Source organism: Pinus tabuliformis, chromosome 1_2 (assembly GCF_031772625.1).
Source record: "Pinus tabuliformis cultivar Carrire ecotype Pingquan chromosome 1_2, CPIR1, whole genome shotgun sequence".
NCBI lineage: Eukaryota > Viridiplantae > Streptophyta > Pinopsida > Pinales > Pinaceae > Pinus > Pinus tabuliformis.
The window spans coordinates 520,283,023-520,301,904 of NC_142298.1; the positions used below are offsets into that span (position 1 = coordinate 520,283,023).

General features: G+C 41.1%; 1 protein-coding gene across 2 annotated transcripts in view; it reads left to right on the forward strand.

The window, feature by feature from the left end:
• The window catches only part of LOC149206627 (vacuolar protein sorting-associated protein 9A-like), an 84,159-nt gene that overhangs the window by 18,809 nt on the left and 46,468 nt on the right, over positions 1-18,882 (forward strand). For both annotated transcript variants that reach the window (XM_089395499.1, XM_089395500.1), the window contains one exon: positions 11,172-11,351. In XM_089395499.1, the coding sequence (XP_089251625.1) occupies positions 11,172-11,351 (180 nt within the window). The remainder of the gene's footprint in view (positions 1-11,171; positions 11,352-18,882) is intronic.

Genomic DNA, 18,882 nt, shown 5'->3' on the forward strand with positions numbered 1-18,882 from the left:
TTTCAAGTGCAAATCCTTACCTGGAAATGCAAACTAGCTTCCTTAGCTTCGTCTTGAAGATGGCAACTCCACTGATACCTACATACTATCTCCAAAATAGCTCCAACTCCAACTCCAAGATGACTACTTCAACAAAAACTCAACACTCTCCAAGCTCACAAACAAACTCACAAACACTCACAAACACTCCAAATCAGTTGTGTGAGACAAATGAGAGTGAGAGGGGCCTCTTATAGCTTGGAGAGGGTGTTTTTGGAGGGAAAACACCCTTAGTTTCCCCCCAAAACCCCTAAACCACAGTCAAAAATCCGCTTTTTGCAAGTTACGGTGGGCGTGCCTAAAACCGGCCGGTTTAGGACGGGACCGGCTGGTTCTGTCCTAAACCGGCCGGTTTTAGGCATGCCCACTGTAACTTGCCTTTCCAATCGGGTTAGGGCAAAAAAATGGCAAAATGGCCTTTCCAACCGGGTTTTTTGGCCGGTTTAGATCGGCGGCCTTGCTAACCGGCCGGTTATACTGGTAACCGGTTTTTAAAAACGGTTTTGAAAACACTGCTCCATTGTTGCCCCTGACCTAGTAGTTTCTCTATAGGATCCCCTCCTAGGACCCTTGCTAGTTTGAGTGGTAACAGGTACCATTGCCTACTGTCGTACCACCCTGTATCATATGCCATCTCGCATGTGCTAACGCATCCACCACTTTGCTAGTAAGCCCTCCATGATGTGTGCTATATCTCCTCATTTTCCCAGATAGACCTGAGCGACCTAACTCCTCACATGCTAACGTGAATGACACTATTGAGCCTATCCTTAGTAGCTCTTGTGTCCAATATACCAGTGAGAGAGCACTGTCTCCATACAATACCCTGTCTGGTGGCCTGCCAATGCCACCTCCTCCTACCAACTCCTGCCAAAGTAGGCTAATCATCCTACAATCCCATGTACGCCCAACATGCCATGACAACTCATGAAATCTGTCTGCTCCCCTGTTAATCCATCCTGTCACTAGTGCTGTCAGGAACTTTGAAGGGGATATGAAAAGGTGTGTGCGCCAATCACCGAGTCCATCATGCAGCTACTACCATCACCTGCTGACTCCATGATTTGATGGAGAATCCCACCTGGATCCCAACAACAGTGTGGCCCTCGAGCCCCTCTGGTAATCCACAACCTCTATTGAACTGTGTCCATGGATGCATCTAACCACCTAGCTAGCACCACCAGATACCAACTCAATATCTCTCACCATCCAACCCCGAGAGAGGGATCGAATGCACGAACAACCATACACAGAACAAGTCCTCCATCCTGTGAATGCTGCACCCTGTGCAACTCGTGTCGCCTCATCTCGCTAGTCTGGCCAATCCATGTAATCTACCTAGGTAACACAAACTCTCTCTCACCAACATGCAGGGGCGGCCCAACAATGCTGCAAGCCCCATCGATGTATGCTTGAAGGGGATTGTCGTCTGAAAGTACGACAACTCTGCTAGCTTCCAATGCACCTGGGGAGCCTAATACAACTGCCCATCCCCTAACAGTCCTCACAGTCTAGGTTCCCCCTCACAGTCTAGGAATATCCAAGGCCATATCTCCTCTGGCGGTAAGTCCCTTCGGGTCCTCTCAAGAACCATCGCAGTTCAGTGCCTACCATCTAGGCATACTGAGGGCATACCACCTACCCTATAGTTAGCTCGTACCATCCCCCAGCCTGCCTGGGGTTGATTCGCCGAACACGCATCCGTCAGTCCGTGTTGGTCTCGCAATCTAGCAAGCAACCGTCCTTTCGATCACTGACTCTAAGGATGGTTGCTCATCCTCCTCCACCATGGGCTCAACATGAGCCACTAACTGCCCCTCCATAGATAGCTCATCATGCATAACACCCTCAACAATCAACGATAGGTAGTTACCGTCTGGAAACTCTGTCTCGACTTTGGATAACTTTGCGCCAGCTAGTACTTCGTCGCTGAACATGTCTCTGGGCACCTCACTAATCTGCTGTGGGCTACTACCACTTGAAAGCTTGGACATGGCCCTGGACACCTCATCAACAGATGGCCCTCTGAGTGTATGCTCTACTCTCTCCACTAGGGTGTCAATCAAAGCTACCAAAGGGATCTCCAACAAGGGTGACTCCTGCGTCACACTAGACACATCGACACACTCCTCACACTCCTGTGTGCCCACAACCTCATGCTCAACCTCCTCCTCAGGCTCTTGATATCTAAAGCTAGGTCTCCACCAGCAAAAGCGCCCCCTGGTCTCACCCTCTAACTGTCCCTGTCTTGTCTGCTCCTTTTGAGGAGATCTGGTGCCCTGATTCTATCGACTTTCCCCACACAGTGTAGATGGCTGCACCCCCACGACCTGTGCACCTCTAGTGTCTCTGCTGTAAGGATGAGGATGGATCTGGTCTGACACCTTCCTCAACTAGGCCAATCTCTCATCGTTCCAGTGGATTCCACCCCAAAATTCCTGCATACTAAATCTTCCTTGAGCCATGGGTTGTCTATGGTTTAACCTGTCACTATGCATACATGCCCAAATCTTCCATGATCTAGTTGGCTACCCCACAGCTAGCCAAGAAGCTAGCCAAGATCATGGCTCTGATACCATACACATTTGAACATGGAAATATGAGCAAAAACTCCGAGTCATTGATAAATATGAGTACAATAAATGAGATCAGAGGAACCTGAGCTTTCTACTGCAAGCAAGGCAAGATCCTAGGTGAATATGATGGCACCCAAGTGTTGGAAATGGCTCAACTACCAAATTTGCGCCCACCCAGAAAAATTGCTACTAACACTAGAAAGGGATTGCTGATGTAGCCCTCCAAACTGCTCCAAAAATTATGAGAAATCAGCCACGGGCACTACTGCATCAGCTCAACAAAACCAATAAATGTCTCACAAACCTAAGTGGTGTAAATAGTCCCAGGATAAATTGCGTCCTCCTCCAACAATTTTTGTTGCTGGCTGTTGAATGGAACTAGGAATTCTACCCTTAGAAGTGCTCAAAAAATTTTGCAAAATTAATCCTAGCCTCCTCTCACCAAACCCACAAAAGCCCAAAAAGAGTTTGGGTTGAATGCATCGACCCTTGGTGACCCTCAACAAGTGCGAGTTGCTCAATTGGGCTAGAAAACTCCCCACAGTTCATATACTATCGAATTAGGCCCAAATCTCCCTCTAAGAAATCCTCCCTAACTCCCAAGAATTACTCCCCTAAATCACTAAGCAGATCCCATCTCGAATTCTCCCCAAACTTTGAGTCTCTGCAAGTGCATCGAAGCTGCGAGTAAACCCCTGTGTAGACCACAAAATAGACAAAATCGTCCCTCTAAAATGCAACACTCTCACCCCTGCAAATCACCAAGGGAACTCGTTCTCCCTAAGGATAAATTCCTGTAAATTCTCCGACCAATACTCCATTTATTGCTAGCTTCTCTCAGTCCCCACAAAATTCTTTTGCCCCAAGGAAAATATGCACTAGTTGGAAATGCTTTGGAATGTAGCTCATTTAGAAGTCTTGAGATAGAGTTCTCTCTACTCCCCTAGGGTGATGTTACTGCTCAAACTAGCAAGGGTCCTAAAAGGGGATCCTTGAAGGACTACCACTAGGCTAAGGGCAACAATGGAGCAATAGCCCACTGTCACCTCGGTTAAGGCTTCCTGCTCTTTATGGACTTTCACTGATGAGAGGAGACCCGTTATGATAAGGATCACAAAATGGATGGACCAATGATAGGGTGAGGGGTGATCCTGGAAGCCTATTCACAAGAGAGGCTCAAATATGTGGCTTGCTTGCTTTGGAAGGCAAGGTTGTAAGCTCTCAAGGAAGGGCTTAAAGTGAATTTCAAGGTTTAGGTTTAGGGTATGTATCTTATAATGGAGGTCCCTAGGCCTTAAAATTCTTGTGAAAGCTTGGATTCCAAGTGATCCTTGAAGGATTATCCTTAATAGTGTATGGGACCACACGGGACCAAGTGGACCCGGGGTTAGGTCAAGGGGATAGGGTTTAGCAACCAAGGATATGCTTGACCTATTCCGGAGTGAGAAAGGGATCAAGGGAAGAATTTTTAGTGCAAGACAATGTGAGGATCCTAATGAGCTCTTTTGCTTAAGGAAACCAAGGGCAAGATTGATCTTGAGGCTAGGGCTTGAGGTCTCTCACAATCCGACCGTCGGAATTGCTTCAAAATTAGAGGGTGCCTACAAGAAACCTCAATGCAGAGGATGCCAAGAGGTTGAATTTTCAGTGGGTAGTTTGCAACATAAATGATGCCCTAGGAGACCTAGAGGACTAGACCTAGAGAAGCGGAGAGGGGAGAAGGAAAATAGGTTTAAGGTGATCACCTTATGGTGGACCAATGCCTAATCCTTTGGGGAGATTTGGAGTCGAGTAATTATGACTATGGAAATTGAATTTTCTATGTCAAGGAGGCTTGAAAGACAACTTCGCATAGCATTAGGGTAGCAACAAAAGCAGCTTCAAGAACTTTATACTTCATTTTGCAAAATTGATGGCTTATCAAGATGAATTTCAATGAAGAAGCATCTCTAGGAACATTCATTCATAATACATGGCCCATACATGAAGCATCACTATCTAGAAACCGAATTTCCACAACTTCGCATAAATGGATGCAGTAAATTAGCCCTAGTATAGGAAAATCCTAGCAACAATGTATGTGACAAAATAGAAAAGAAAATAACATTAAATTTCTCTTATATGTATTAAGAGTATATCCAACCATCAAGAATTTTCCAATCAAGAAGCTCCAGGACAAGAGAAAATAATCCAAACATCAAAATTCATTCCATGCTCCAAAATTCGTCCTCCAAGAAGGATAACGAAATTCTCAAGAGTGATACAAGTCCAATCCAAGTGATGATGCTAAAATGAATTCACATCACTTGTATTTATACACTCCTAATGAGTTCGATTTAGCTAATTAGGCCTACATTAGCCCCTAGAATAAAATAATGTGAAAAACAACTAACTTTTGATGACAAGCCCAACAAACTAGCTCACAAACAAAAGAATAAGTCTCTCAAGAGGTCAAATGATCAATAGTACATGTCGTTGGGCCATCTAAGAGGCCTGATGGAGTCCATAAGTGCCATAATGAGAAATATGACTCTCAAAAGTAATGGACAAGGGGTTGACCCCTTGTTCTCCAAATAATAAACCTGTTGATGACAGCAAAGTTGCATCCTTTCTCAAACATGTGGACCTGCGGGTTATGGGCCACAGCATTTTATTATTTTATTTATCACAGCCGGAATGAACACGATTTTTTTGACATTTATGATCGGAACCCAAATAAAATTTAACCCTCTTTGATAACATATCGGGTCCGCTCAGGTCTGTTAACCCACGCACATGTTCACATGCGATTATCGTCCGATCAATCAACCAACGAACGGTCTTGATGGCCGGAACTCAACGAGGTTTTAATCCCGTTGTATAAAACCTTATCGCGTTTGTTTCTAACGTTAACTCACGCATATCTTCCGACGCAATCACCATAAGATCTGACCCGTCTAATTGAATGGCTATCGCGTCACCCGCTCGCTAACGAGCTTGGCTAATCTCTACCGTCGATCAATCCCGCGTGATCCAACGGCTATCGCGCAATCTTGAGCAGATTCTTGCACGATCATTATCAAGACCCGAGCACGCGAGAAAAGTAGTTTTCTCGTGCTACGTGTCGACCGCTAAGGTTAATCACGTGAATTTTAGGAATACCGCTTCCCACCTTTAGGGCACGTGAGATACCACTTCCCACTTGGGAATACTGCTCCATCCTTCTGTTAACACGTGGTGTTAATCTCCGCCATTCCTCTTCCGCCATTATTATCCGTCAATTTGGCCGATCCGACGGTTTCCGCTGTGCTGTTCAATCGACTCCAGTTGCGATTGAAACTCTCCTCCGTTGATCTGTTCTCAAATCCAACGGATCTCTCGTTCGCTTATCGGTGGAATTGCGTTACAACACAAATTTATCTCTGCCATACTTGTTTAAGGCGAAGTTCATAGGAACTTCGTCCCTTACACTCGCACACGCATGTTAATCAATTTACAGTAAAGAACGTATATGTAAACAATACACAGACACAAAATTCAGATAACACGCATATTTCAATTATATACAGAACTCGATTACAGGCTAAGGCCTCATAGCCCGAATCACAAATCGCCCTGTGGCTACATTGTATACCTATCTATATCTTTCACATAACACAGACTCTCTTATATAGGAAATTACAAAGGCGTGGATCATCTAGGATCCACGATTTCCTCCCACAAATCGCTCAATCATACCCCTAAATCTCTCTATTCGCATACATGGCAGATAATTACATTTAATCAAGCCTTCTAGAGACTTATCAATTCCATCAATTTAGCTCTGTTTAAACAGAATTTGCCCCGGTTTGCAATGATTGTCCACATTTCCTCTTTCACAGCTTGGAATTTAAATTTGGATTAAGGGTGCTCCGATGCCACTGCATCACCTGTGTTGCTCTCAATCGGTGTGGGGGCACACAAGTGTCCTCATGGGTCTCCAAATTGATCGAAGATGCCTGTAGACCACCTACAAGGGCTCGGATGATGGTGCAAGTGATGCCACATCATCATATAGGTCCTGGGTCATCTACCAAGTGCATGATACAATTGTGGGGCCGACTGGGCATGGTGAATCAGGTGCACCTTCCTCGTCCAATAGATGAAACTCAAACAATCTCTGAACATCTCTGGGGATCCATGGAATGCTGTCTACTGCTGTGGAGGCCCATGGCTCTCTACACACACCCTACATGTGCCAATGTATACCTCTGGAGGTTTAGGATCCCATATAGGGAGACCAAACCTGAAATGGAGATCATCTGTAATCCTGCATAACATGTGTGCACTTCATAACGGCATGCCCTTCCATAGTGGGCTTTGGCATGTGCTAATCTCTCCAAGCTCCAAGGGGGGGTTAACCAAGTACCATATTAGATGGTTTCTACTTTTAAAGGGGATGATATGTTCAAGGTACATCCTTCAAATGGTGGTGGCATGTGATAAAGCGATGGGACGGAGTAGGGGATGGAGGGGGCAATCTTGGGTTACATTCCAAGGTACAAGGGTAGTTAATAAGGGGGAAGCCCACACTTGGGTATATAATGTATAGGAGGGAGCAATCGTGGTACATGAGTTACCCCGACCTTGATTTTTCCACCCTTCTTCATATGCCTTTTTCCTTTTATGATTTTTCTTTGGTTAACTGCTCAGGGCTCAAGGAGTAAGAGCATGATATGTAAAGTATAGCAGTGGATACCCCCTTTGAGGTGGGGTGGTTCATTTCCCACCAGGGGTTGGGACAATCATGGGTTCCTGAATGATAAAAGAGGCTCATCTAGGGCCTATAGGAACCAAGGTGATGGCCATGAGAATGGGGTAGAGCTCATGCATTGGCTTTTGCCCACGTGCTAAATGTGTTTGTCCCGACCATCTTTTGCATTTTGTGGTACATTTTCCTGTTGAATGTGGCCAATTATGCTTTTACTTTTCTTTTCAGCTACATCAACCTCTGGAGTATCGTTCCATGGTCAACCCAAGTTGTGAGCAAGGGGAAGGGGAGGCTAACCCTATGTGGATCCAATGGAGGAATGTGGCCCTAGGCGGGAGAAATGATGAATGGGGTTATAATGAGCGGAGGGTAAGTGATATATGTGGATGAGGGAGCAGGACCACACAACCAAAATCGAGGTTTCCCATGAAGTACCATCCCAAGAGCCCAAAGGTCAGTAAAAGAGATCCCACGGGACTAGGGTCCAAGGGTAACATCCCAAAGAGGTCTAGGGGACAAGAGCACAAACCTAACCCACTCTTTTCGCCGAATCCCTCCATTAATTCATGCCCAAAAGTCTCCATAATAAGTAAACTACAATACGCAATTACCAAATGACAAGACATACCTTTAGGTTTGGGAGGCCCACCTTCAAACATACGATCATGACAAATGGGTGAGGGACCACATGGCTGGCTTAGGTGGTGGAGAAGCGGCACAACGAGCTAGTTGGTGGCTGCAAGGGGCTGCTGGCTGCCGACTTGTTAATTTTAGATAACAATGATATGTTCTATGCTTTAGCACAATTTACTTCAATGTTGCTTATCAACCCAATGACAATTTCCAATTATTTTCTGTAGTACTCACATTAATTTAATCACATTGACAGTAAATACAGATAGAACATAAAATCATGTGTAGAAGACAAGCCAAGACAAGAGAACACAAGATTTGGCGGATGCCATGAAAAAACCCCAATGTGGGGAAAAGTTGAAAACCCTTTGATCAAATCTTCTTATTATTATTCAATAGTTCAGTAGAGAGAGAGAGAGTACAAATATCAAATTTACTTGCCCAAAACAGTCCTGACAAATCTGCAGTCAACTACAGTGAAACTTCAGCCTTAACCAGAAAGTCAATGCTAGTCAAACTGCCCAAAACATCTTGGTTTTGTGCCCGGCAACTCAGCCTAGGAAAATCAAAATTCTGCCTTGAAAACCGAAGTCAAAGAAGGTCAAATGAGCCCTGATCAACTCTGGTCTGTTCCTCTGAAAATTCGGCCAGCACTTAACCCTGAAATTTTCGTCCTCTTGCCACACGTGCGAAGAAGAGAGAGAGGCTGCCCAAGCTGTATGGACCAATCAAGAGAAGAGAGAGAGATGAATGATGTGATGACTCGAGTGATGTCCAAATGAGGAGAGAGGTCACTTCTACTTATACAATTCGTTGAGGGTGAGGAGACACATCCATTGGGCTTCTTGAGCTTACATTTCACTGAGGCCGACCTTTGACAATTTGTGCATGAGAGAGAATAAATTCAAATTTCCACTTCTGCGTGTCAGAATGAGATGATCTTTATATCAAAATTGGACCTCTCAAAAAGAGGAATCCAATGCAATAATCATCTCCATCATATGAGCTGTCCTAAGGTGGAAATTGGTCCTAGTTGCCAATTTTAACACGGCCAAGGACCATCTTGGAGAATTTTTTTCCCCTTGGGATATCACCCACAAAATGGTGGGTAACAAGTGACACTTAAAGTTCACCGAAGGAAGAGTTCGAATTTCCACTTGGAAATTCCTTATGCTAAACAACACGGTTGTCTTGGCTAAACAACTCAAGAGAACTAAGGTTTGAATTGTGAAATGACTAAAAGATGCCAAAAGTGAGGCCCTCAAGCTCTATTTATAATTTGCTGGCCTCTTCTCCCCTTGTGGTCCCCACTCTCTCTCTCTCCCCTAATTCGCACTTCCTTTTCTTTTCTCTCTCCTCCAAGAGTGCGAGTTCCCTCCTTGGGTTGAATTTCTCTTTCTTGTGGCCCCCACATTCCACTAGAGCTGCAATTTTCCCTTTTTCTCCTAAGTCCCAAAATGTCCCCTCTTTCCAAAATTGCTTCTAATGCAGAAAATAAAAATTGGGGACATGACAAAAAACCCAGCCAACCTTTTCCTTAGAGAACCAATGCAACAAGAGATACATCAAAGTCAACCAACCTCCAAAGACCAAGTCAGCCTTCCAGGATTCTGTCCAAAGAAGCTCTGCAACAGGGTCAATAAAATGTCCTCCAAGTTTTCCTTAGAACTCGCACTATGTCTCAAACTTCAGCCTCAGAATGCCTACTGTATCTCAGAGATATATTACAGAATTAAGGTCTCCAAGAGGTCCTGCAACTCTGCCTTAGGATGCGTACTCAAATAGAGATATGCCACAGATATTTGATATCCAAATAGGGCCGAAACAAGTCCTCTATATCTGCCTCCAAGTTCAGATGGGCCACAGAGAGAGTGCTTCAGATCTGCGCTGTTCCACAGAGGTATATGTGCCTCAGACCCGCACTGTTACAGAGATACATCTGCCTCAGACTTGCACTCTGTCGCAGCCTCGGACTTGCACTGTTACATCCTCAGACTTCACACTGTTACAGCCTCAGACTTTGCACTGTTATAGCCTCAGAACTTGCACTGTTATAGGCTCAGACCTCAGACTGTTACAGAGATAATTTGAGCCTCAGAACTCACATTCTATAGAGAGATATATCTGCCTTAGATTCTTTGTATTAGCCTCAGACCTTTGCATAAGCCTCAAAGATATATGTAATCTGAAGTTGTGTCTTTTGGAGAGTGAATAGGCTCTATTTATAGTTGTTCGTCCATGCAAAGGGGCACGTCTCTTGGGCAGGCCAACTTGATCCTTGGAGGGCCGACTTGGTCTTTGTGGAGGCAAAAATAGAAATAATAATTTTTCATTTTCCCGCTCTTAAAGAGCATACAAATAAATAATTTATTTTTCTTGCAAGCACGAAGAACATGCTTGATAAAATTTTCCTTTTGCAAATATAATTCATATTTCAATGTTACAAATACAAAAGAATATTATGAAGAACAACCATAGCTACAAAATTTAACACGTTGGGGTTCATGTCCATAATTTAGACTAGTCTTTTTTGCATCATTTTCCATGTGAAATTCCAGCGTTTAAGATGGACTTAGCTGGCTGTTTTTTATAATTAATTGAACATTTATTATGGGTCATGAAGCATTTACTTTAAACTTAGCTGTTATTGATAACTCTTGAATTTGCAGTTAGTACCTAGATCAGTTAGGAACACCCCCTTGAAGTTAGCAAGCACTAACTTCGATGTGAGGTGACAGTGCTTATTTCTTAGCGCCTTTGGACTCCCTTTAGCTTTTGCAATGTGGGAATTTCTGATAACACTAGGAATTTCTCAACAACAGTTTCATGGAAAAAATATGCAAAATCTTTTCTGTCTATAAAATTAGTAGTGTCCCTGAGATTGAAGGCCAAATCCAATCCACAATTAGATTTAAGTTCATTGCAGCTAGATTATCTCACATGTTTGTGTTGCAACTACATTTACGATTCATCTTATGTTTCATAACATGCTGGCCATCTTATCCTTGATTCTTGTTTGTAAACTGTTCCAATATTTTTCATGAAACAATCTTGTGTTTACCACTTTCTAGAGATGTGAGTTGATTTGAGTCTCTTCTGAGTTTTAACATCTACCTGTTAAGCATCTCTCATATAGCTATCTTATGAAAGAGGCCAAATTTAGCTACTAATCAATTTGCTTTGTTTTGTTACAGCTTGCACAAAAGGAGCTACAGAAAATCAATACATTTAGAGCCCCTCGAGATAAGCTTGCTTGCATTTTGAACTGTTGTCGGGTTATAAATAACTTGCTGCTTAATGCGTCCATGTCGTCAAATGCAAATCCTCCGGGGGCTGACAACTTTCTTCCAGTACTTATTTATGTCACTATCAAGGCAAGATATTCTTGGCAATATGATTGGGTCTACTTTAATAAGTGATATTGAAATAGGCTTGTATACTAGCATGGTGAGAAATGTCTGATTTGCTCTGTTCTTAATTCAATATGTACTTTATAATGAATATTGCACCTTCTATCTGCTAAACATAGGCCTGATGAAATTAAGAAAAATATCGCATTCACATATTCTAGGTTTCAATGGCATGGTTTCTCTGTCATTCGACATGCTTGTGATTCTGGTGTTGTTATTTTAAGTGAAGGTTATGGTACATTTGCTAAACTAGTTGTCCTAATTATCCCAGCACTGAGAAAAGCATACAAGTATTAGAAAAGGATATAAAATCAAACAGAAGTCTAATGGACTCTATAAGGCCAAATTTGGCATAAGAATTAGCCAAATTAGGAATTAATATCCTAGTTTCACTGTTTGACAGTTTGCTCTAAGACATAACATTCCATTTATCTTGCAAAATTCAAATACACACAACAGCTAGCAGCACTAGAAATGTTGAACATGAAATGTTGTTTTTCCTTGTCTTTTGTTGCACTGATGACAGCAATGAAGAATGGCTACTTGCTTAGATTGGTATACCAACTTGCGTTGGTCTATTCTTTGTTATACAGATTAAACTTTTCTTTCCTTTTGCCATGTTAACAAGATGGGTATCATAATTTATTTTTTGCCCCCCATTAAGTTTATTGCAATTACTTCAAAAATATTTGGTGATTTGTAAATTCATAAAATGGAAGTGTATCAGAGTATATGAGATACTTTCAATGATATCTTTCTACTAGTTGAATAATAATTTATGGAATGTACTGAACAACAAGTGACACAACATATTTCAGATATCTAGAAGAATCTATGATGGAAGTACTATAGTTGGTAAATCAATGGAATAGTTCTATAGGCTTGTTACCGCCTAGTGCAAAGCTTCACTAGGCACTCTAGGTCTAGGGCATGTTAAACTATCCTAAAACAAGTTATCTAAGCAAACAGATCAGATCTAATTACTTGCTGGTATTATTAACTCTTGCGTGCAGTGGAAAACGATAAAAATAATCACGCACAATGCACAATTATTAATACTCTTCTAGATTAGTTCACCATTTAAAAATATCTTCAAAACTTACAAGAGCTTTCTTACTGGGAAAATGGCTTTGAGAAATTAATCAAACAAACAACAAACCTGAAAATTTTAGTCTGCACAGAAATCGAGGCATCCTGCTCTGCAATCCGTACGGAATCCGTATAGCTGGTTCTATGACCTGCTTTGCTGGGCTGTGTGGCTACTCTTCTCTTTGGTTCTGAATGGCTAACTTCTCCTTGCCGAACTACTAGTGAAAAATCCTTGCCAATGGCTGAAAATCAGATCTCTGATTTTCTCCTTCACTCACGCGACTTGTAAAATGAATGCCCCGTGTGTCTATCCTTTACCCTCTCTTTCTTTTATAACTTTGACATGATCCAAAAACCTAATCTTCGATAGTTAAGATCGAACTGTGAGATCAATGACTCTCTTTTAATTAAATCATTAAGTGACTCAGTTTAGTCACTTTCTATTAAAAGTCAGTTTAATTAAAAAGCATTCACTTTATTAATTAATTAACAAAGTGAACATCTAGAAAAAGCCTAGGATACATTTAATGACGATTTCCATAAGTAGACACCTTTGTGGAATCCCTGTTTGAGCTACAAATACTAACACTCCCTCTTAGTGAGGAATGTATTCCTTAACACTTAAGCTTGTCTTGAAACCAGACGAACTTGCCTTTAACCAAGGGCTTGGTTAAAATGTCTGCCAACTGCAGAAATATATTGGAGCTTAAGTGCTCCCTTCAACACCCCATCTCTGATGAAGTGGTATTTGATCTCAATGTGCTTTGACTTATCGTGAAACACTGAATTCTCTGAGAGTTTGATAAAACTCTTATTATTGTAGTGGATCATTGTCGTCTCAAGCTTCTGATCAAACAAGTGTTGCAAAAATCGGCAAAAAATTGCGAAGTTGCCGATTTCCCTCCCCCCCCCCCCCCCCGAAAAATTGTCAACTAAATATTGTGATTTTTTCGATTTTGAAAAAGTCGTGATTTTTTTGAATAAGTTACGATTTTTCGGTGAAAAATCACTGGATGCCCGACCCTGTGGGTTTTGAAAAGAAAATTTGGGTTTTTTTGGTCATTTTTCTTTGTTGTTGTTGGAGAAGGAAAGGGAAGAGCTTGTGGTGATTTTCAAGGAGGGATTGAGGGCCAAACAACTATTATCATCACCAACAAAGATTTTTTTGTGGATCAAAGGTTCAAGATCATTTGCCAAATCAGCTAGACAAACTTCACTTCTTCCATTCACAGGTATGTTTTTAAATACCCCCATGTTAATGATTTTTTCCATACATTTAGGCATATGATTGTTTGCGTCTTTGTCTACCAACATTTTCCTTCTTTTTTTTTGTCATTTGCTATGATTTTCATGCCCATGAACTAATTCAAGGGTTTTCTCCATATTTGGACAACAAGTTTGATTTTTGTTTTTAACTTTTTTATGCACCCTGTTATGCCATTTTTCATTGCAAATTATGTAATTAAAATTTGCAAAAAAATGGTTTTTTAATTGAGGAGGCTTTTATTTTTTGTGTAGTGGGGGTTTAAAGCCATTTTTTTTTGTCTTTTTGGTGCCCTAGGAATGAATTTTGAAGCTGTCCTTTAAACATTTCCATTGCAAATATGCCAAATCCTTTGGACCTATTTTCGCAGTATGGGGAACCTAAATATCGGAAAAATTGACAAATATTGAATTGCAAATTATGTGGGCTGCATATGACGGGATGGGTTTTTCCGATTGAAATACCCTATGGCTAAAATCCATGAACATGATGTTGGGCTTTGTACTAAATCTAGCTTGGAGCTTATGAGAGTTGCACATGATGCAATTTATGCAAAGGACAAAAAGAAAAAAGAGGCAACTGCAAACAAGGACGAATGTACAGGAAGATATTCAGGGATATCTACCTCTGAGACTGACCCCAAGGGTAGTGGGAGGGGCTCCACAACTTCACCTTTTGAGGGTAGTGGGAGGTCATCATTTTTTGTTTCACGAACTGGAGTCGGAGCACAACCTTCAATAAAGTCACTGATAAAAAAAGGGAGAAGCAAGAAGCATGCATAATTTTGGGGAGGTGTCTTTTCTGGAGTGACTTACCTCTCAGCGTAACCAAAAACAATCCATTTTGGCAGGAAATGTGTGATGCTATTGCTGTTGTGGGCCTTGGGTATAAAAGTGCTACATATTAGGAGTTGCAGGGGCCAATCATTCAAGCAGAAAAAGGCATCAACTCTAGATTGGCAGAAGCAGTCATGGGAGATCTCTAGATGCACAATGATGTTTGATGGCTGGACAAATAGGAAGGGTAGGACCCTTCTAAATTTCTTGGTACATTGTTCTAGAGGTACAATGTTTATTAAATCAGTGGATGCATCAACTCTTATAAAATATGCAACATTGATATGTGAGTTGTTAGATGGGTTTGTCTAGGAGATTGATTTGCATAATGTGGCGCAACTCATAACAAATAATGCAACTAATTATGTGGTTTCTAGTAGGATGCTTATGGACATGCACCGCTCATTGTTCTGGACTCCATGCATGCACATTGTATCGATTTGATGCTTGAGGATATGGGGAAATTCTCCTTCATCAAGGAGGTGGTTGATATGGCTAGGAACATCCCCAAGTTCATATATAACCATACTTTTGTTCTTAGCCTCATGAAAAGATGCACCAGAAACAAAGAGTTGCGGCACCCTACAATCACACGTTTTGCCACCAACTTCATTATTCTTTAGTCTTCGCTTCAATGTCAATTTGAGTTGAAGCAAATGTTTGTTTGTGATTGTTGAGAAACCAAGAGAATGTAGTCTAACGTAGTCTAACACTTAATTTCTCTTCTTGATAATTACTTGTGAGAGTTAGATGTCTTATTACTTTTTATGTCTTTTTCATTAAGTAATTATACATTTGTTCAATCATTCAAGGAAATAGAGATCACAATGCACAAGAGATAAAACACAATTTTACCCTAGGAAAACCCACAATGGGGAAAAACCCAACAATCATTTCCTTATAGAATCAAATCAAAATGAGAGATATCCAAGCTAAGAACCAATACCAAACTGCCACCAAGATACCAAGTCAAAACCTTCCTGCAAGTCTCCTTCAAAGTCAAAGTAAAACTAGTCAAACTCACTTCAAATATGGTCAAACCACAAAAGTTCGGATCTACAACTAGGGTTGAATTTCGGCCTACAACTAACCTCAGAGAATTTCAGCCTCTTCCATAGAAAAACAATCCTCCACAAGTGCGAGCTGTAGCAGTTAAAGATTCAGTCAGAGATGGAAGATTCTTCTTGATTTTGACTTGGCTTTCTCTCTCTTTTAACTTGGCTTCTCTCTCCTTCGCTAGGTGCAGAAGATACTTGTTTTGTGATGATTGAATGAACTCCAAGTAGGTCGAATAGGTCTCCATGTATAGTTGTTCAGGAGGGTCGAATAGGTGCCTTTACGAGGGCTAGGCCGACTTGGTCATCTTGTGGTCTTACAACATATAATAAACATTCAATTTCTCTTTCTTTTGACTCTAACACTAAGAACATGCTTGACAAATCATAATAAATACATTAATGATAAATATACATTATGAAGACTGAACCTAGTTACAATTTCAACACTCCCTCTTAACTAGGGAGGTATTCATAATGACTCATCAGGATATTCTCAAGTTGAAAACTTCTATAAGAAAGGATCCAGATTGATAAGCATCATCAATAACATCATCATAACCAACATTGTCAAATTACCAAGGCCTTGTCAATAAGCTCTATCTCTCCACTAGATCAGAGCACAATGTTGGGAGGCATTCAACAGGACACCACACAACCGCCTCTCTGAGGCACATACTCCACCTAGGTTCCTCAGAGTATGTCCTCCACAGGACCATTTCCTAATTCGGTGTCATAGTACTTGACTTAGGGGTGCCAGTGCTAATCAGTCACAATACTTGACACAAGGAAATGTTGGTCCACTAGACCATTCTTCTTAAACCGGGTCAATGTACTTGACTTAGGGTGTTAATCCTAATCGACCACAATACATGACACAAGAATGTTAGTCCATGATGCTTATCCAATCTACCATTCTCCCTATCTGGGTCCATGTACTTGACATAGGGTGTTAATCCTAATCGGTCATAGTACATGACACAGGGAGAAAATAGGTGTCCATCCTCACTCCCTCTCAATCTAGGAGGAGTTATCCACAAGTCCAAGCTTGTCTCAGAAATACATCAACTACCTATTTGTCAGTGGAGATATACTGTAGCTTTTCAACTCCATCCTACACCATGTTTCAAATATAATGATACTTAATCACAACGTGCTTTGAATTTCCATGAAAACCTAGGTTCTCTGACAATTATATACAACTTTGATCATCACTGTCGAATCCAACACACTATCAAACAATCCATCCAACAAATTTCAGAGCCAACTCACTACATATGTTCATCTTTTGCAATGTTCAGTACAACAAAATTTTGCTTCCTGCTTATCTAAGAAACCACAACCAATCTCAAATAGCAACAACCACTATTAATATATTTTCTCATCAACAACACTGCCAACCCAATCAAAATTAGTGTAATCAAATAAATCAAAGAACCAATAAGCTACCGATATAATGCTAGATCAACAATATCATAACTTTTGCAAATAGGTTTGTAATCCATCATCCAAACTTGGAGGATCTTTCCTTTTACAGAAGAATATTTCATCAGGTTTTTTTTCCAAACCTCAAGTCCCAAGTAGAAGTGCATCAAACCAAGATCCTTTATGTCAAATTCTACTACCATCTCCCTCTTAAACTGAAATGCTCTGCACTAGTCATCATCTATATAACGTCTAGCTCATTCTTTACAACTTTGATGTGTTGAAAAATGTGTAACTAGGCGTGGTCTTCATAAATATGAAATGTACTTTTGATTCTTGTATTTTGTAAAATGAAAGAAAAAATATTATTGTTATTTTTGGAGCATGGGTTTCATGCTCAAGGTCTTTTATTTTAGAGGTCAAGCACCCATTGAGTGCTTCTAAGGTTTGTCCTAGGTCAAGAAGTCAAAAGAATCATTGTCATAAGTTTAAGACTCCATCAGACACATTGTAACTCGTAAAGAAAATTATTTTTGTAATTAAAAGTGTCAAAATACCCTTCAAGACCAACCTCCTTGAGACACATTCACTTCACATCTCATTCAAGCGAAGGAAGAGTAGAAAAAGGCTAGTGAAGAAGGAAGAGGATGAAGGAAGAAGTTTTTGGGCTAATTCTATCTCACATGTGCGAAGAAGGAAGGCTAGGGTTTGTTGCTTCAAGGTCGAATTCTCTATTTGCTGAAAGAGGATCAAAGTTGTTGGAAGAAGGGCCTACTAGGTCACCTCTAGCCCTAGACAAGGAAGGAAAGCAAGTGAAGTTGCTGGGAGGCCTTGGAAGGCTAAATTGCGCTCACACGTGTAGATGCAGTAGCAATTGCTGGGGGCTGAAAATTTCAGACCTGCAGTAGAGGCCAAAATTCTGAAGCTGGGGGTCTAAGTTGTGCTGCTAAAAGAGATTTGATTGGGTTTGACTTGGACAAAGGAAGCACATCATCAGGAGAGGTCAAACTTGGTCTTGGAAGGGTATTGGTCTTGATCTAGAGGTCTTGGAATTCGTCAATTGAAGAATCTATAAGAAGAGAAGAGATTTACAGGTTTTCCTCTCAAGTGGAGAGGTTTAGGCCCTGGCTTGCAGCCCGATATCTTGTGTACTATTGTTCTTCTTGTTCTTGGTAGCTGTTTGATGATAAACGAACATAATAAAAAGAGAAGAAGTTAATAAGTAAGAAAAAGTAAAAAGATATCACAAGCAGTTATCATAGAAAGAGGAATCATCCTAACTATTGTCTTATAGATTTCTCAACATGGTTTTAGAGTTAAGGTTGTCTAAGGGCATCATGAAGATCTCTACTACACTGAAGAAGTTCCTAAAGAAGTGTACAAAGGTGGCAAGTCAACTCAAGAAGGCCATCAAAGAAGTATGGGATCTCCTATTTTCTTCTAAGAAGGAAGTGACCAAGACATCTACAAAGGATGAAGGACTATTCTCAAAATTCACTTGCAACGTTTCAAGATGAGAATATTTGGGTGATCGACAATGGAGCATCAAGACATATGATTGGTCAACACAAGCAATTAAAGACATTATCAAAAGGAAAGTCCTCTTACTCCGTAGAGCTTGGTGACAATAAAAGCTACCCTGTGAAAGGAATTGGATCAACTTCACTTGAGTTGGAGAATGGAGGAAACATTCGTCTCAACAATATCTTATTTGTTCCAGGTTTGCACAAGAAGTTACTTTCCATTTCATGTCTAGAAGACAAGGGCGATAGAGTTGCTTTCATTGATGGAAAGGTTGTAGTGTGGGATAAAAATTCAAGCATAGA